This window comes from Thamnophis elegans, chromosome 1, assembly GCF_009769535.1.
Source record: "Thamnophis elegans isolate rThaEle1 chromosome 1, rThaEle1.pri, whole genome shotgun sequence".
Classification (NCBI taxonomy): domain Eukaryota; kingdom Metazoa; phylum Chordata; class Lepidosauria; order Squamata; family Colubridae; genus Thamnophis; species Thamnophis elegans.
In genome coordinates, this window is record NC_045541.1 from 10,765,402 (window position 1) to 10,786,415 (window position 21,014).

Below are 21,014 nucleotides of genomic sequence, written 5' to 3' on the forward strand. Positions count from 1 at the left end.
CGGATATGAAGATGCCGACGACACTTGTCAGAACCACCTTAAATTACCTCACACACAGCACTGGCATGCAGAAGAATATGATGTAAACTTGTTTTTTAAAAGGCATCTTTGGTTTGCGTTAAAACAACTTCAACACACGCAATGTTCTGATTGCACCACAAACGCAGTAGTCATCCTTACCTTTCACAGAGGCACTGAGTTTTATAAATATGAACATGATAGTGTAGAATAATCATATCCAAGGACCAGTGGTGGGTTTCAAAAAAATTTGGAACCTCTTCTGTAGCTGTGGCCTGCTTTCCGGGTCAACTGGTGGAACCTCTTCTAACCAGTTCGGTAGATTTGACGAAGCGGTTCTACCGAACTGGTCCGAACTGGTAGGAACCCACCTCTGGTCTGAAGGTGTAGTATGAGAAATACAAATAGTAATTCTGTTATGAGACCTGAAATACTCAGTGTAACACTCTGGGCTTTGGTATGCTTCTAGGGATACTTGATACTTGTTCTTTCTTGCCTTTTTACCCTTTTTTTTAATTTGTAAGAGTTACTGACTGTTCCATGATTGGGAGCAGGGAATGGAATGAAATAGAGAATTAGTTTTTTGGGGAAAGTGTATAGGCCTAAATGAAATGGTTTTGCACAACATGATATGCTTAACTTCAGAAGCATCCACAGCAGTTAATTGTTTTTACCATAAATTAAGAAAAAGAATATTCTCCACGTTCTTATCATCTTATTACTTTCGCTATATCCAGACTAAGCGAGGAGCTTACAGCTTTTAACTTTGCATTGGTCAAGCATTTAACCAATGCAAACATTTAATTCAGCTCTTGAAAACTGGTTCTCTCACCCTAGTGTTAACACTGCACAATACCAGGAGCATAGTGAGCAGTTAATTCTGAAGGAATTGGAGTTTATGTTAGGGGATGGCAAATTCCCTTGGCTTGAGCCGAGGTGGCGCAGTGGTTAAATGCAGCACTGCAGGCTACTTCAGCTGACTGCAGTTCTGCAGTTTGGCGGTTCAAATCTCACCGGCTCAGGGTTGACTCAGCCTTCCATCCTTCCGAGGTGGGTAAAATGAGGACCCGGATTGTTGTTGGGGGCAATATGCTGACTCTGTAAACCGCTTAGAGAGGGCTGAAAGCTCTATGAAGCGGTATATAAGTCTAACTGCTATTGCTATTGCTATTGTAGTATACATTTTTCAAAACTGATGAAGCCCTTAAAATGTTAGTCCGAGAACCCGCAAATAACTTTTGATTTCTTCTCCTTCCGCCAGAGTGCCTACAGAATGTTTACAAATAATACTTGTCTGAAGCACATGATCACCAAAGTTCGACGAGATACCCATCATTTTGAGCGCTACCAGCATAATCGGGATCTAGTTGGCTTTTTGAACATGTTTGCCAACAAACAGCTAGAATTACCACGGGGCTGGGAAATGAAGCACGATCATCAGGGCAAGGTAATCGATATAAAGAGGCAACTTTTAAAATAAACATATTGGTTTGTCTTAATCCAAATATTGACAAAATCAAAGCATGCATACATACTCATTTTACTATAAATGAAAAATTTAAAAATGCATTTCATTTGAAGGTCTCTTAAGTGCTGTACAAAAACAGTGATATAGTCAATGAAACATACAACAAATGCAATAAAATGGAAACATAACTTTAAATAACAACAAAAACACTCATACTTGATGATAGCAGTTATGAAATCAGACCATTCATTTATTCAAAACGGAGTACTTAATTTCTACAAAAGAGAGGTTGCAATGGTTCCTGGCAATGTCATGTCTACATTTTCAACCTGACTCAATTTATCATTATACATCATTTTTATTCCAATTTAAGTTTGGCCTCAAGAACAATTATAAATTTTAATGATTAAAATTTAATTTTATGAGCCATAAAAATTCTTGCATATGTGTTAGTAGATGATAATATTATTTATTTTATTTGCCAGGTTTATTTCCCATTCCACTCCTAGTGACTCAGAGCTTTTAACTTGCAAACCTAAATGCAGTAATTTTGATGGAATGTGTCTATGAATGTGTCTGCTGTGATGGACTACAGTGAAACATCAGTTTCCCAGGAGGGAGGGAGCACATTCCAAGGAAGGGGGAGATGAGACAAGAGATGGCATAGTCCAGGGCTGGATCATGAAAAGAGGAAGAAACTTAGGATAACCACTCCCTAGAATTGTAATAGTGGGGAATATCTGTAGCTCGGGTGTAGGAAGAGAGTGAAAGTTTGTTCTCTGAACTTGTGGGTTGGTTTCCAAACAATTCGTTACTAGGCTAGGTGTTCTGACCCCCCTCGTTCCACACCAAAGCACACTCCAAGCCAAAGATAAGTTACGGCATTTAATTAACAGGTAGACAGGTCCTTGGCAGCAAACCGGCATAGACAAGCTTGGGCAGCAATCCAGCACAGATAAGCCGTGGTAGCAATCCAGCCTGCCAAGTTCACAATAATGTTCTCCAGCATTAGTTCCTGCGTTGACTTCTGCAAAAGGGGCGTGTGCACAAGCAGTCCTTTTATAGTCTGGAGAGGAGCCTAATGACCACCAGCTGAGTGCAATTACCTCCTGTAACTGCGCAACTGTTCCTGATGCCTAGTAGCTCTTTGATGGCATGCATCCAGGAACAACTCACTACTGGCAACCGGCTCACTCTCCCTTGTCTCCTCCCCACTGGTCCAAGGCTCAGGTGACTCCTGGTGGCCAATCAGCCTCTCTGCGCCCTGCTTGGAGTCGGAATCCTGTCCAGGGTCCTCCACATCCTCCAGAGCCGACTCATAGGGCCTCTCGCTGTCGGAGTCTGGTGGCAGCTCCAACAGCTCCTGCTGGGCCACAACAGCTAGGTAACATCTTCAGCAGAGTTTAGGGGATATCAGTCTCAGTGTTCTTCCCTGACTTGATGGGTCCCTTATCTGACGTTACCTGACCATCACAAGACCTACTGACCACATGAAGCCATTATAAACAGAAGAACACTGACACTGACATCCCCTAAACTCCACTGAAGATAGCCTAGTAACGAAACGTTCGTAAACCAACCCACAAGCTCAGAGAATGAACCTTCACTCTCACTTCCTAGAATCTCTTAGGGTATATATGTTAGGTTAGGGTAGTAATAGGTTTAGTTTGGCAAGTTTCTGTCTATATGATGTATGCAAATAAACAACTGAATGTTGACTGAATTGTTTCATGTCATTTTTGGGCTAGGCCTAACAGTAATCAACTATAATATAAATAACAAAACATTACCATAAAGAAAAAAGGCCAAGCCCCAAGGAGCAATACAAATACAGGTAAAAACACTTCTGTGGGACATGAGAACTTATCAGACCCTGAAGCCTTTTTGAAATAACAAAATAATTGAAGTTGATCTTACATTCAGGGGAATGCAGGGGCAGGAAGTAAGAAAAGTATGTTAAATCTTGAGCAATGCTTTATGATTCCCACCCTCCCTTTTCTGTAGTTATGCTTGTAAGTTTGTGAACTTGTTTGAATTTTCAAAATTTCTCCATAAATTGTTCTCCACCGAAATCTTACTAGATAAAGAGAACACCAATAAATAAATGACTCAAAAACATTATAGTCTTTCATTTATTCATGGAAGAAAATGATCCCAAACTACATATTGGTGTGTGACAAAGATATGTCAACCTTTGCTGGAGGACCCCCCACTCCACCCAGCAGCAATAACTGGAAGTAAATGTTTATGATAACTCTTGATCAGTCCTATACATCAGCTTCGAGGAATGTTAACCCAATCTTTCCCACATAAGAACTTCAACTCAAGGATATGGGTGGACTTCCTTGCATGCTTCGTATAATCTTTCCATGAGCTTCGTATAATCCCCGACCTCCGGTCCTTCCGACGCACCCTAAAAAGTTGGCTTTTCCAGCAAGCCAGCCTAGCCTGAACAAAACAAAATAAATTATTGATCACTGTTAATTTTAATTTTTTAAAAAAAAAATATTGTCAATTTTAATTGGGTTTGGGATATCCTATTTAATTTCTTTTTAACTTTTGTATTATGTGTTTCTTTTAATGTTGTACGCCGCCCTGAGTCCTTGGGAGAAGGGCAGCATATAAATCGAATAAACCTAAACCTAAACCTAAACTTTGATTCAGGTCCTTCTATAACATTTTTCTAGGATTAAAGTCAGAATTTTGACTTAGCTATTCCAAAACTTTAATTTTCTTCTGCTTTAGCCATTCCTTAGTTATATGATTTATGTGTTTTGGGTCATTTTCTTGCTGCATAACCCACTTTCTCTTGAGCTTCAGTTCATGATCAGATACCTTGACTTTTTCCCAATAGAACAGTGTTTCTCAACCTTGGCAACTTGAAGATGTCCGGACTTCAACTCCCAGAATTCCCCAGCCAGCGAATGCGAATGCTGGCTGGGGAATTCTGGGAGTTGAAGTCCGGACATCTTCAAGTTGCCAAGGTTGAGAAACACTGCAATAGAACCTGCTAGTCTGATTCAGAATTCATAGTTCCATCAATGATGGCTTTGCCCATCATTGATCATTATCAGCAAAAGTTGCTTTTCAACTTTTTAATCAATTATATAGATAGATGAGTTTGAGAGAGTCTGCAGAGAGTACAAAACTGGGATGTTTGGCTAATGATTTTGATGAAATAGAGAAGTTTCAAAAAGATCGAAAAAGGCTGAAGCAGTGGGTCAAAATGAATAGGGTTGAATTTAATAGGAAGGCATATATAAGTCTTCCTGTGAGTAGGAGAACTGTACGACACAAGTATGGGATGGGTTGTGCGATCTGACTTGCAAGTAACATATGGGAAAGGGATCAGGGTGTTTTTGTCTAATCACAAGTTAAACATGAGCCAGCTTTGTGATGCAGTTGCTAAAAAAGCAAATGTTTACTTGGAAAGCGTTAGGGGCATATAATCCAAGACATGAAAAATAATTATTGCTCCCCTCTGTCCTAGTCAGACTCCTTTTGGAGTACTAAGTCCAGTTCTGTGTACCACAGTTCAAAAATAACAATAGTAACTACTGGAGCAAGTGCAGAAGAAGGCTACAGAGATACTGGAAATCGAATCCTATGAAGGACAGTTGAAGGTTCTGGCTATGTTTAGCCAGAAAAAAGTCTGCTACATGATGTGGTTCTCTTTCGTTAAAGGTCTTGAAACAGAGACTGGATGGTTATTATCTGTCATTGATGAACTAGCGGATATTGCACTGATAGTTAGATTGGATAACCTCTATGACTTCTAAAGCTGCTTCAAATCAATCCGGTTTTACTTCATTTAGCATTGCAATTATTTGTTTTGAGCTATTTTCAGTTTTCTCCAGCATTAATTATCATTCAGGAACCTCCGTTTTTCTTTTCCAACTCTTTTGAATGTTGTGACTGGACAAAGCATGGTCTTGACAATACATACTTTTCAGTATCAATTTAATTTCACTGCACATTACTATAGTGCCTATAATTTACTTGAAACAAGACTTCAGTTAGCCAACTTGGATAAACTTGTAGTTTGTCCAAACCAAAATATCGTGTTTGTTTTCCCAGCTACCATAAATATCCAAACTACACCCTTTCTCTGGTAGCCAGTGGAAATTTTAAAATTAGGCCTGTATGCTCTCACTTGTGCTCTCCCTGGTAGTATTCAGCTTGGTTCCCAGCTTCAGTATAATGATTCAGATTAGAACAGAGCTTTGAAGCTCCATTGATTTTTTTTCCTTTCTCTAATAGTGCTTCAAAACAGGAATTTCATTACATAACAAAATGCTATTGCTTGGTCTCAAGCCCGTATGCATAATATGATTACATTCATTTGGTGTAATCCATAAGCATCTTTACTGTTTTGCTTAAGTATATGATATAAATAAATGCTGTATAGCTTGTTATATTTCTGTGAAAGAATCAGTGTTTTGCATCAGCAACTCTATTTATTGGGAGCCATTTGTTTCCCTACCTGACAAACATGCTCTCAAATTATGACTATGCTTTCAAATTATGTGTCTAATTTGGGCTTCATCTCATTAAGATTTTAGCCTTTGGGAGATTGCACTCACGCTACCTTATTTTAGATAGAAAAGATACCAAGCAGAGGTTCATAAACCAGTTAGGCCAGAATATTTGAAATGCACAAAACTGAACAGGATTGGAATGGTTTAAAATATCAAGCTTAATTGGGCTGACGACAAGAACAAGGAGAGAACTCCCAAGCTTTCAGCTAAAATAATTCACACAGTTCACTGAAGGTTGCATCTGAATTGTAAACCTTTTATAGACACGGCTGGGTGCACAGCAGGTCTCTGGTGTAGTTTTCTGAGAGTTACAATTTGTTAAGCAAAAGCTTCATTAAAATATATGGTATTCCATCACAATGTTAAATCACAAGCGCATGGCTTGACAAATAGACAACTAGATGGGTCAAAGCAGTAATATGGAGAAGTATGGTTGGCTTCTGACAGCCAGTTTGGTGTCAGTAGTTAAAAGTGATGGCAGGAAGTTTCTACTTTCAGAATTACAAGATTGTGTTAATGTAGCCTTATGATCAAATAGAATTAGTTTGTCTAATCATGATTCCTATCTAGTTTATCTGGGAGAGGTGACATCAAGCTTGCAAGTTTGAAAATTCAAAGTTCTTTCTGCCAATTTTAACTGTTTGATCCATTAGGGTGGATCCTTCATAAGTTTATTTCTCTGACAATTAAGCTACTGGAGCCTCCTACCTCTCTTGTCTGATTGTTACCTAGGCAGCATCTCTTTCCATGGTTCCCAAGGTCATCCACACATTCCATTACATCCAGGCACTCACCAGGAGTCATCACTCACTCAAAGGCACCCATAAAGGAGAATGTTTGATTTTCAAACAGATTCCTATGTGAATTTGTAATGCTTCTCTGTTCTTCAACTTGTGATGCTACCATAGCATTTCCAGCAAAGACAGTGTAGTTAAGAACAGCAATATAAATGTGGTATTTTGTTATATTCTATAGTTGTTTTTGTTTCACTTATTTTGCTGTGATACAAAGACATTTGTTGTTCCTGCACACCTGGTATTTCACAATTATTTATTTACAGAAGCAGCTTATTTAACAAGCTATTGTACTATGGAATCTCTGTAGTCAGCTTCATACTTGAGTTGGGTGATAAGTATTTGATTAAGCTGTCTTTAAATGTGTGTTATCTTTGATGTGCAAATATTTTAAAGTCCCCCCCCCACCATCAGCATGTATGAGATTCTTTTTTGACAGTTTCAAGGGAGATCTGTGGATGTATGAAAGACAGATAATTTGCTAAAGCAGGTAGACTAATAGTCATCAAATAGTACACATTTGACGAAAATTCATACGAGATAATACTTATACCAAAATAAATTGAATTTATTCACACATTCCTCCTTTCCAAATTGCTTTAGAGCAGTGGTGTCAAACTCGCAGCGTCACAGCGACATCATGTGATATATCGGGACTTCCCCCCTTTGCTAAACCAGGCATGGGCGTGGCCAGCATATAACAGGAGTTTGACAGCCCTGCTTTAGAGCATCTCCAGAGCAGAGTGGATAGTGGGAAAAATCTAATGAGGGTTATCTTTAACTTTAACTTTTTAAACTTTTAATAGATTTATATGCCGCCCAATCCCGTAGGACTCCGGGCGGCTTGTTTTGTTATTGTTTTGTGACTCGGTCATCATGATTGGATTTAGCATCTTGGAAATAGACAAGAAAACAAACTAAAAAACACAAGTTAAGGAAGTTTTTTTTATTTAAAGTAGGTTGAAAAACACAGATATTGGTCTTTAGCTGTAGGAAGATAACACATTGCCTGTAAAGTCTAGCCATAATTCAGTCTTTCAGGATGTAGAAATGATTGGAGGGAAAAACAGTGAAGAAGAATCAGTAGTTGATCATAGTTAGAAAATTAGATAGATTCAATGGAATATTGTCTCTTCTAAATACCACAGTAGGTAATATAGAAAGTCATCCTACAATATGGGAGGAAACTTGTCACCCAACAAATTCACAATCAATATAAGATGAAAGAATGGCTAACTTGGATGGTTTTGAATTGGTTAAGTCATGAAGGACAGGTTTCTCAAGGGCTAAGTGTCTTGAAAACTACCAGATTGGGGAGGAAAACTCTAAAGCTATTGACCTTACATAGTATTTTTAAAATCTGCCTTTGGAACCTGTTAATAAAAGAGGTTGGTAGAGTTGGAATAGCCCTGCTTAAGTTATTCCAGACATCCATCCCTCATTCTATAATAAAACATGCAATATTAATTGGTTTCTTTGTATTTGTATACTCCTGTTCATGGCTTTAATCTTACTATGTATAAGAATTAAAGCGAGAATATAAGAAGATTGTATTATACATTATTTTTCTAATAGTTTTTTAATTTTTTAACTTTTAATAAAAGAATAAGAAACTTGTTTGTGAGCTGGGACATGTTGGGAATTTTGGGAGTATGTAATAAATGGCTCACAAAAAGGCAGCCATGATGAGGACCCAGATTGTTGGGGGCAATATGCTGACTCTGTAAACCGCTTAGAGAGGGCTGGAAGCCCTGTGAAGCGGTATATAAGTCTAACTGCTATTGCTATTGCTATGATCTTTGTTGGTCACAAAATGCTCGTGCTTTAGGAAGCAAACTACTTTCTCGGGAAACTCATGCCATTTCTCTAAAATCATATGATTCTAGAGGATGCTTTATATCACTTCAGCTTCCTTTTGGTTTATATTTGTCAAATGAATCTTTAAAAAAATGTTAGGCAGCCTAGGAGGATAGCATGGTGATTCTGAGATATAGCTACCCCATCATTCCTTAACAATGAAGCCTGTCATTACAACATGTAGTGCTTTTAAAAAAATCTTCCTCTCTCTCTCTCCCTCTGCCTCCCAGCCACCTTCAATGTTAGGCCTTCTCTTAATTCTACAGCGTAATGTAGTGAATTTATTTATTTATTCAATTTGTGTGAGAACAGAAAGGAGAATCTCTGTTTTCTAGAGCATTAACTGTCTATACCAGTGGTAGTCAACCTGGTCCCTACCGCCCACTAGTGGGCATTCCAGCTTTCATGGTGGACGGTAAGCGTTTGCTGTAACTCTGCTTTATAAATTTTATAAAATAAAGTTACTTCCCTACTTTATAAATCACCATTACTGTGGAACCGGTGGGTGGTTAGAAAATTTTACTACTAACAGAGATACAAAAGTGGGCAGTGGGTATAAAAAGGTTGACTACCCCTGGTCTATACCATATGTATTATGTGTTGTGTCCTGGCCAGCAGATGGCGACCCCGTCTGACAGCTATTTATACTTGGAGCTGTCAGACGGGGAACCAATGAGAAACCCAGGTTTCTCCCGCCGGTCGGCAGGCACGTCCTGGCCAATCAGAGGCGACTTACACAGCGCCATTTGCTGGCCAGGACACAACATTATGTGTTAAGAAAAATAGCAAAAACCTTTGTGACCTATAAGATCACACAGACTAGGCCTCCTCCGGATTCCATCTGCCGGTCAATGTCGGCTGGCGACTCCCCGGGGGAGGGCCTTCTCTGTAGCTGCTCCAGCCCTATGGAACGATCTCCCCGTGGAGATCCGGACCCTTACTACTCTTCCAGCCTTCCGCAAAGCGATTAAACCTGGCTGTTCCGGCAGGCCTGGGGCTGTTGATTTATCCAGCCCCATTCTGAGCTATATGAATGTTGTGAAATTTTAATGTCTGGTTTTTTTTTTTTAATATGTTCCCCCTTCCTGCTTTATCTGTAAGCCACCCTGAGTCTCTCTCTCGAGTGGGTGGCATACAAATCCTAATAAACTGTAAACTGATTCATAACTTAGCTTTCATTAGACCTGTGATTTCCTGTGTCTGCATTCAGTGATCTAACTGAAACTTAACGCTGAAAGATATGCAGCCTGAAATACCACAGTGAGCAAAGAATTGTGAATAATGCTATTTTTTTTCCTTTTGCTAGGCTTTTTTCGTTGACCACAATTCACGTACCACCACGTTCATTGACCCACGGCTTCCTTTGCAGAGCAGCCGACCAACCAGCGCTTTGGTTCACCGGCAACACTTAACAAGGCAGCGCAGTCACAGTGCTGGTGAGGTAAGCTTGAATTGGCCCAAGTGCTTTGGTTTTATTAGATGTTTCACCCTTTATTCCAGTCTTTCATTATTGGCATTTTCCATTGTGTTACAAGCATACATTCACACCTCCCCCCCACCCCTTTCACAGAATGAATGTCCTCTTATTATAGGAAACACATGCAAGGGATTTTTGAATTTCCATGATTAAGTATGGATTATGAACATGTGAAAGTGTTCGGATCAGTGGTGGGTTTCAAAAATTTTTCGAACCTACTCTGTGGGTGTGGCCTCCTTTGTGGGAGTGGCTTGTCGGCCATGTGACCTGGTAGGAGTGGCTTGCCGGCCATGTGTTTTCTCTCTCTCTCTCTCTCTCCCCTTCCTTTTATCTCTCTGTCCCTTTTTCCTTTTTTCTTTCATCTCTCTCACTTTTTCTTTCTTTTTTTCTTTTTTCTTTTTTTCTTTATTTCTTCCTTCCTTCCTTTCTCTTTCTCTCTCTGTGTGAGTCTCTCTGTGTGTGTGTGTGTGTGTGTGTGTGTCAGTGGTGGGTTTCAAAAATTTTTGGAACCTCTTCTGTAGGTGTGGCCTGCTTTCCGGGTCCACTGGTGGAACCTCTTCTAACCAGTTCGGTAGATTTGACGAACCGGTTCTACTGAACTGGTGCGAACTGGTAGGAACCCACCTCTGGTTCGGATTATGGAACGAACTGGGATTTGAACCTGGGCTTTCCACTATTTAACTTAATGCCTTGAGCCATTACACAGCATTGGTTCTCAAAGAAAACATATTATTTATTTATTGCATCAATTTTTAAATTGCTATTCACACACCCCCTTGCTTTCCTATCTATCAAGCTACCCCTCAATGATGGCAAGCCAGTCAGACAAGGCAACAGCAGTAAGAGTATCGGCTGAATGATTACACCTAGCTTGTAGGTTTGCACATATTCTCCCCTTATTAGAGAGATTGCCAGGGTGGGCAGACCATTTTTATCTAGGCTTTCTCTTCCTCCAGAACACCATAGCAATAGCAATAGCAGATAGACTTATATACCGCTTCATAGGGCTTTCAGCCCTCTCTAAGCGGTTTACAGAGTCAGCATATTCCCCCCAACAACAATCCGGGTCCTCATTTTACCCACCTCGGAAGGATGGAAGGCTGAGTCAACCCTGAGCCGGTGAGATTTGAACAGCCGAACTGCAGAACTGCAGTCAGCTGAAGTAGCCTGCAGTGCTGCATTTAACCACTCTGCCACCTTGGCGCTAACCCGGTTACCACGTCTGCAGTGGCAAAGTTCTGTGCTGCTGCAATGTCCATAAGAAAAAAATTGGCTACAGAAGTATAGTTGTCATCTGGTACCAATTATCTGGACATACCTCTAACAATCTTTGGACCATTATGTTATTATCCACTTTTAATGTCAATGCTTTGAAATTATATTTTAATGTTAGTATTTTTTTTAATATAGTGTAAAAACTAATGTGTATTGCTGGTCTTTGACCGTAATAAAGATTTTACTTACTTACTTACTGAATGATTACACCCGAGAGATAGTGTATGGAGGCATTACTCCTTCAATACTGATTACACCTTGGTATAAAGACACCAGGTTTTGATCTCCAATTGATTAGTTGTCTCTTTGCAACCCACAGATCCTGTGGGTTGAATCTAGCATTTTGAAGGCAAAGCTTATTCAAACCATCCCAGATGCTGATAATGTATTTTATGTATTGTCTTGACTTCTGAACACTCCCAATTCTTCCTTGGGCAATTTTCTACTAACTCCCAAGTAATATCAGCTGTGTAGCGATGAACTGTTCTAAGCCTGGTACTAGAACAAAGTACACAAATGTCAGAATTGCAATTATTATCTATTGCATATGATGGAAGATAAAGAAGACAAGAGCTCCCATTGCTCCTGGGTATATAGCAGGTTGTGTCAGGTTGCGACCTGAGTCAGCTGAATTCAGGTTGTGCCAGGTTGGCAAAGGAGTTTGAACTTTGCAATTATTTTTTTGCAAAACCTCTTTGTCGTTTTCCTTTTATACCACCAGGAGGCCTTTCCCTGCAAATATATTCAAAGCAACATAAGCAAATAGGCTGTTTGTAGAGAACCACCGTAAAACAGGTGATAGTAGAAAAGAGGCATACATAGAAATTTGATCCTTGCAATATCAAAAGACAGAATAATCTTAAATAAAAGGTAAAATCTCCCATCAAATTAAGCTTGGCGATTTGTATTATCCTATTTCATGAATTTAATTTACTAGGCCAGTGATGGGCAACCTTTTTGGCATGGTGTGTCAAAAATCGGCAAAAAATCGAGCATAACTCGCGTTGTGTGTCACTTCGACAAAAACATAATTTTGCGCAATTTATAGTTTAAACTACAAAAATGTATAATTGCAATATATAATTGTATTTAATAAACCAAAAACAAATTATTTAACATACCTGCTTAGTAACTTCTTTGTTAAGCGCTTTTGCATGCTGAGCTATGGAGTGAGCAATGCTCAAACTTGCAGAGTTTAAATTTGTAGAGCCTTTCATAAATTTAAGGATGGAGTTAGATTGGCTCTTATAAAGGTGTAGCTTCCTGGAAATGTATTCCCTCCTTTCATCCTCACTTTTTTCCAAGAGCTGGGAATTATTAGTTTCAAAATGTCTATTTATATTCCACATTCTGCTTACTACCGTTTCAGTACATAGAACGCAAAATGATCTGCCATTTTTTTCTATAATGCCATACATCTCGCTCCATGTCTCTTGAAAGGGTCGGCCACTGCCACTACCACTCCCTTTACTTAACCTTTGTTTTTTATTTTTTGGGTGCTCCATCAGTGGGCCAGTGACAGCAGATAGAATTATAGATAGCCAATTAGGGGTTAACTAGCCTAACAAGCTAACACAACCTCCCCCTCACTTATCTCAGTTATTGTGGGCAATTACAAGTCCATGGCACCCCAATAGTTGCTGCTAATGGCGCTCACAGTTCCCGTTGGCACTCCGCTGTTCCCTGCTGTGGTGCGGTCGTAACCGACAGTCCCAGGAGTAGACTCTCTGTGCCGGCCTGACTGGAGAGACTGTTCCCGCGCTCCTCTCCTGCGGGTCCTCCCTCGCCACGCTGATGACGTGTGTGCGCACGGCACACACGCCTTACCAGCAGCCCCTGCGCTCAGAAAGGGGCGGCGGAGATACAGTAAGTGAGTGTGGGCGGGGGAGATCACACGTCCCGCCCCCCCGTTCCTCCAGCACAGATTCTTTCATCCTCAGTGGCCGTGCAGGAGCCGAGGATGAATCGCATGAAATCCTGTGCGTGTCACCCCAAATGGCTACGCGTGTCAGCACTGACACGCGTGTCATAGGTTCGCCATCACTGTACTAGGCAAACCTATGTGTTTGGACTTAACAATTGTCTGGTTGGTATGCAAATGTCCCTCCCCCCCTTTAATGTATTGCAAATCAGAATGCTAAAGACTATTTCTAGAAACAATAGCTGTGCTTAAAGAGAAATGTATGTAGAAACACAACATTAAACGAAAAGTCAGCAGTGATCTATGAGCTAATTATATTTGCATTGTGTTTCTCTTTCAAACAAAGTATAACGACAATGACTACTTCTCCTTCCTTTAATGAAGTATGGTATGCCCCATTTTGCTAATACTGCATCCAGTTTTGGTCACCACGATGTAAAAAAGATGTGGAGACTCTAGAAAGAGTGCAGAGAAGAGCAACAAAGATGATTAGGGGGCTGGAGGCTAAAACATATGAAGAACGGTTGCAGGAACTGGGAATGTCTAGTTTAATGAAAAGAAGGACTAGGAGTGACATGATAGCAGTGTTCCAATATCTCAGGGGCTGCCACAAGGAAGAGAGAGTCAAACTATTCTCCAAAGCACCTGAGGGTAGGACAAGAAGCAATGGGTGGAAACTAATAATGGAGCGAAGCAACTTAGAACTAAGGAAAAATTTCCTGACAGTTGGAACAATTAATCAGTGGAACAACTTGCCTCCAGAAGTTGTGAATGATCCAACGCTGGAAGTTTTTTAGAAGATGTTGGATAACCATTTGTCTGACGTGGCGTAGGGTTTCCTGCCTAAGCAGGGGGTTGGGCTAGAACACCTCCAAAGTCCCTTCCAACTCTGCTATTCTATTCTATTCTATTCTATTCTATTAATATATCAACAGCAGTTGAAGAAATTGATTCATCTGCTTCTTTATATCTCTGAAATTTCTTGCATTGAGACAGACTTTGTGGAAATAAAGACAGCTGCAGGGCACTGAAAGATAAAGAGAAGTTCACGTGCAGATATGGAAGGAAAATCCATTACACAAGTGGAAACTGTTTATGCAGTGTTGCTATTAACCATTATATTCAACCATAAGTTTTTTCCTTTCTTTATAAGAATTCTTGGTAACAAAGCCTGCAGTTGGGCTTATTTTTCAGCGATAGTGATAAAAATCAAGGAATTGGAGTGAACAGATTTCAACTGTTGGATTTCAACTTCTGGGCATCAACTTCAGAAGGAGCTGTTCTTTTCCATTTCCAGGAAAAAGAGGTTCCCACTGAAAAATGGGGAATTTAGAATAGTTCTTCAGTCTATTATAAAACAAATAATCTAATGCGGAGAAGCAAAATTTAATAGCTATACTATCTGTTTGGCAAAGCATTGCTGGCATTTGTGATTCTCACGCTGATAGAAAAGTGAGTGCTGTCAGCATAGAAAACAAATAGTAGTGTGGTAAAAACACACACACACACACACACACAACTGCGGAACCTCCAGCAAAGAGACCGACTAACTGGAGCCAGGAAATTGCAGAAGTTAAGCTTGTGTTCAACAAGGGGAAATTTGGGGTTGTTGCTGCAAAGGGAAGTGACGTTGGTAGATGATTGGCTTAGGCTTTCTATGTGCATCCTAATACTTTTGTTGCATTAACCATTAACCTTCACTCCATTTAGTGAAATTTATACTCGTGAACTATTGGCAATTCCTTACGCATTTTGTAACCTGTGTTATCTGCAATGAAACATTGCGATGTTTCATTAAAACATCCCAAACCTTCAAACACAGCAGTGATGAATTTATCTCCTTATTTAAAAGCAGGTTAAGAGCCTTTAAGTATTTCATATTTTCACAGGGAGCCTTTCATATTTTCACAGGGGTGAAATATGAGATTGCATACCAGCTACATGAGATTTGGCAAATAGAATAATACAGTAACCTTCAGTCTAATTTTATCCAATATTATTCACAGGAAATTGACAATCTTAGAACTCTTGGACAGTCTGAAAGGGAATTCCAAATCTTTCTCTCCATGCCTTAGTCCTCTTCTCTTTTATTGCTTTATATTTGCATCTCAAAGAGAACTCACACTGGTGCTTTTAGAAGCTTTAGATGCTGGAATATTTTAAAGGACTTCTTCCCATCCAGCAGTAGTGCCTCAGCGGTTAAGATGCTGGGCTTGTCGTCTGGACAGCTGACTTCCCAGGCTCGAGACCCAAGCTCTGTGTGACCGAGAGCTTCTGTTCTCCTGCCAGTCTAGCAGTTCAAAAGGATGCATATGTGACTAGATAAATAGGTGTCACCTTGGCAGGAGGGTAACAACACTCTGCGACATAGTGCAGGCTACATGACTATAGAAATTTCTTTCGACAGTGCTGGCTCAATAGCCTAGAAATAGAGATGAATACTTCCCCTACACCTAAGGTGACTAGATTTTAACATTGGTAAAGAGGGGCACCATTGACCGGGGGGGGGTGTTCTTGATTAAAAATTTTTTAAAAATCGGGACTTTTTAAAAACGCTGCGGGACGCGGGACAAATTGTTCAAAAGCGGGACTGTCCCGCCAAAAGCGGGATGTCTGGTCACCTTACCTATAGTAGGGTCCCCAACCCACAGGCTGGGGCCCACAACCAGGCCCCAGCCTGTTGTGAACTGGGCAGTGGAAGTGGCAGGCACAAATAGAGTTGCACAAGTGTGCTTGCCTGCTGTTCATGTGGAACCACCCCCTCTTGGCAAATCTGGAAAGTTGGAGACCCTGTATTCAGCAATGACTAGTGGAGTAAATCCACAGAGATTCCTTTACTTTTATCTCCCCTTTCAGCTCCTGTAGATGCTCCTACAATTGCTAGGATTTCATAAGGATTTTGTTTACATAATATATTTAAAAATACAATTCTTCTTCTTGCTATCATTATATCATGGGAAGTCTAAATCTTTTGGAAAATCTAAAATAGGCTTCCTGATTTGTATTCATTGAATGAACTCATCAGTAACATAAGATAATTTTTATTTTTATTTTTTTATTTTTAAATTTTATTGCCCGTCCATCTTACCTGGGCAGTTTACAGTTACATATACAGTTAAAAACATTAAAAGACATTGACAATTAGTAGCATTATAACATGGAAAAGCCACATTGTTCTTCAGAATAGAAATATTAAGACTGCAGATTTACATATTTTGTCTGATTTGTACATCTATTTTTCTCTGGTTGTTTATCTGAAAACTATTTGAATTTTAACCAGTGCTTCCTAGTTTACATGAACGTCTGTATTATCAGCTTGGGAAAAACAGGGGGGTGGGGGGAAAGGTTCGGGTTTCTGTTCTAGATATGGTGGAAATTCAGTTGAGCAAAGAGAGAATATCTTGTCTGACTGAGAAACCCTTTGCTGCCCAGAAATCATTGGGATTCCTTTTTAATTTTCTGCCATCTAATAAAACCTTTTCTTTTGTCAAACATTCACTTTGCTTAGAAAATAAAAGTTCCTATGCTCAGTAAAATTTTAAGGAAGGACAGGGCAAAAATTCTCAAATAAATAGTATATAAAATGTATAGGATGGCAAGAAGGACTTTTTAAAAATTATTTTAATTTTATCAATTTCATATATACATTCACAATTATATGATCTCATAACTGTTATTAATAATATGTATTTATAACAATTTTCCCTACTGTTGACAATATACTTGAAGATTGCTTTTTTAACATCCCATAGATCCTACTTCTTCTTCCCTCCCTCCCTCTTTCCTTCCCTCGTTTCTTCTCTCCTACTCCCCTTCCTTCCCTCCCTCCTTCCCCTTCCCTCCTTCTCTCCTTCCCTCCTTCCTTCCCTCCTTCCCTCCTTCCCTCCTTCCTTCCTTTTCTCCTTCTCTCCTTCCTTTCCCCCTTCCTTTCCTCCTTCCTTCCCCCCTTCCTTCTCTCCTTCCTTCCCTCCTTCCTTCCCTCCTTTCTTCTCTCCTTCTCTCCTTCCTTCCCTCCTTTCTTCTCTCCTTCTCTCCTTCCTTCCCGCCTTCCTTCCCTCCTTTCTTCTCTCCTTCCTTCCCTCCTTCCTTCCCTCCTTGCTTCCCTCCCTCCTTCCCTCCCTCCTTCCTACCCCCATTTCTTCTCTTTCTTCTCTCCTTCCTTCCTTCCTCCTCTCCTTTCCCTTCTCTCCTTCCCCTTCCTCCCCTTTACCCTTCCGCTCTTCTTCCCATTCCTCCCCGGCAAGAAGGACTTTTGTACACTAAACTATCTTTTGTTTTATTTTTCAGGTGGGAGAAGATTCACGCCATTCAGGACCTCCAGTCTTGCCAAGGCCATCAAGTACATTCAGTGCAGTCAGCAGGGCTCAATACCAGGACATGATGCCAGTGGGTATGTCTTCATTTGGAGCTTCTTGAAATGCAGTCTTTGCTTTTTATGTTATTGTGTCAAAGCATAAGGTTGTTTCTACAAGTACTCTTGTATTGCTTAAAAAAAAATATAGATGCTTCCTAACAATAAAAAAGGACGCGGTGGCTCAGTGGCTAACAAGCTGAGATTGCCGATCAGAAACGTCGGCTTTTTCGTGGTTCGAATCCCTAGTGCTGCGTAATGGAGTAAGCTCCTGCTACCTGTCCCAGCTTCTGCCAACCTAGCAGTTTGAAAGCATGTAAAAATGCAAGTAGAAAAATAGGAACCACCTTTGGTGGGAAGGTAACAGTGTTCCGTGCGCCTTCGGCGTTTAGTCATGCCGGCCACATGACCACAGAGATTTCTTCGGACAGCCCTGGCTCTTCTGCTTTGAAACGGAGATGAGCACTGCTCCCTAGAGTCAGGAACGACTAGCACATGTGTGCTAGGGGAACCTTTACCTTAACAATAAAAACAATAACTAAATATAAATATAGACAGTGCCCAGGTTAAGAATCTCTTATTGATGGACACCTTGAACTTCCAAATGGACAGCCTATTAATTTCGTGTTAAAAGCAGATTTAGGAACGATAGTCATTCTTAACCTGGGACTGGCTGTACGTGTTTAACATACATCACTAGTCATAAATAAAGTTTTTTTTTAAGACTTCAGATGAAATATTTCCAGGTTCATGTTTGCCTGGGGGGAATCCTAGGTATCAAATGTCATAATGTGAATAATAACTCTAAAAAGTTTATTCTTGTAATAAAACTGAAACTTAGGAATCTCTTGCGGATGACATAATTGAAGCATTTTATTGGCTTGTTTCCCCATTATTACTTATTAGTTTGCCAAACAAACCCTATCCCATATGCTTCCCAGTTGCCAGATATCCAGCATTTTGCAGGACATCCAAACACAAACCAGTCTTTTCCATTAGTTGGGCATTTTAAAATGTGATAACTAACATTTCCACTTCTTAAACTCTGTATAGAAGCCCTTAGACCAGTGTTTCTCAACCTTGGCGACTTTGAGTCCTGGGGACTTCAACTCCCAGAATCCCCCAGCCAGCATTCTGGGAGTTGAAGTCCCCAGGACTTAAAGTCGCCAAGGTTGAGAAACACTGCCTTAGACAAAGATATGGAGGTTTGGTTAATCAAGGTGATAATCTGGAGCCATACAATGGAGAAGAGATTTCTGAAAGGGGAAAGATCTTTCATAACTATTTTTAATGCATGGATTAAAAAAATGAAATATGAACACACTTATTTTTCACAATGAAAAAAACCTTATGAGTAGCCTATTTTTTTAAATCAGGTATTTTGATCAATTCTTTAAGTAGGCAACTCAGGATGCAGTTGCTTGATAAAACAGGAAGCTGGTTATTTAAATACATTGAATATGAAAAACAGTTTAGACTTTTATTTTGAATCCCTTTGAACCATTCACAGGTAGTCCTCAACTTATAACAGTTTATTTAGTTACTGTTCAAAGTTACATCACTGAAAAAAGTGACTTATGACTGTTTTTCACCCTTATGACCGTTGTAGCATGCCCATGGTCATGTGATCAAAATTCAGACAGTTGGCAAATGATTCATATTTATGACGATTGCAGTGTCCCAGGATCATATGTTCACCTTTGGTGACTTTCTGATAAGCAAAGTCAGTGGGGAAGCCAGATTCACTTAACAGCCATTTGACTAACTTAACAACTGCAACGATCGACAACAACTATGTCATAAAATGAAGCAAAACTCACTTAACCAGTGTCTCACTTAGCAACATAAATGTTGGGCTCAATTGTGGTTGTAAGTCAAGGACTACCTGTAGTTGAACATCTAGGAATGCATCCTCTAAGGCACGGGTGTCAAACTCAATCGCGGGCCAGATTGTGACATATTGTGACATTTATGCTTTTGCAAAGCTCGGGTGGGCCATGGCCTGCATGTGACATATCTGGCTCGTGGGCTGTCAGTTCTCTAAGGTGTAAGCTGATACAAATATGGATTTAGTAAACTTGAGCAAAACGTTTCCCTGAGATGTTTTTCTCCTGAGTCCAGAGACCGATAGTGTGTATATTGTGTCTAACTTAAAAGGAAGTAAATCAGTGGTGGGTTTCAAAAATTGTTTGAACCTACTCTATGGGTGTGGCCTCCTTTGTGGGAGTGGCTTGCCGCCCATGTGACCGGATGGGAGTGGCTTGCCACCCATGTGACCGGATATGAAGATGCCGATGACACTTGTCAGAACCACCTTAAATTACCTCACACACAGCACTGGCATGCATAAGAATATGATGTAAACTTGTTTTTTAATAGGCATCTTTGGTTTGCATTAAAACAACTTCAACACACGCAATGTTCTGATTGCACCACAAACGCAGTAGTCATCCTTACCTTTCACAGAGGCACTGAGTTTTATAAATCTGAGCATGATAGTGTAGAATAATCATATCCAAGGACCAGTGGTGGGTTTCAAAAATTTTTGGAACCTCTTCTGTAGGTGTGGCCTGCTTTCCGGGTCCACTGGTGGAACCTCTTCTAACCGGTTCGGTAGATTTGACGAACCGGTTCTACCGAATAGGTGCGAACTGGTAGGAACCCACCTCTGAAGTAAATCTACTCTTCTCTTACACGTAATATTTAGCAAGGCAGGATACTGGCTTTACATATCTGAGCTATAAGTTTCTCTACCGCTATTCAACTTCATTGGGTTTTGCTTGTGTTAATAGGGAAGTTCATACTGTGATTATGTCATTCTGCCTTTTTTACAATATCATGAAGAAAGGGGAACAGGAAAAGAAGTCAGTGCTTTTGACAATAATTTAGCAAGCAGTTATTACTAGTGATTCTTATTTCTGTTCAGAGTTGTCCCATCCTAGCAGCAACTGATCATTATTTGTATGCCACAATACCAGTGGTGGGATTCAGCCAGTTCGTACCTATTCAGGAGAACCGGTTCTTAACTTTCTAAGAGGTTCAGAGAACCGGTTGTTGGAAGAAATCATCTTTTGTTTTTTTTCCACTTTGCAGGGCTAATCCTGTAAGGAAGGCAGGAAGGAAACATTCTGCTGTTGTTTCTAGCTTAATTTTTATTGCCCTGTTTACAGAAACTGCCTCTCCGGTTAACCCTTATTAATTACACTGTAACAGCTAAGGCAAAGCGCCCATCGACCTGACTAATGTTGAGTTGGCCATGTCCACACGATCACATGACCACTAAGCCCCGCCTACCCACCTGGTCATTAGGACAGA

The 21,014-nt window shown here is 40.2% G+C and overlaps 1 protein-coding gene across 1 annotated transcript in view; it reads left to right on the plus strand.

Moving 5' to 3' along the window:
* Window positions 1–21,014, plus strand: part of HECW2 (HECT, C2 and WW domain containing E3 ubiquitin protein ligase 2) — a 185,286-nt gene that overhangs the window by 121,936 nt on the left and 42,336 nt on the right. Inside the window, exons 14-16 of the mRNA XM_032236640.1 lie at window positions 1,280–1,465; window positions 9,982–10,116; window positions 17,636–17,738. Coding sequence (XP_032092531.1) covers window positions 1,280–1,465; window positions 9,982–10,116; window positions 17,636–17,738 — 424 coding nt within the window. The remainder of the gene's footprint in view (window positions 1–1,279; window positions 1,466–9,981; window positions 10,117–17,635; window positions 17,739–21,014) is intronic.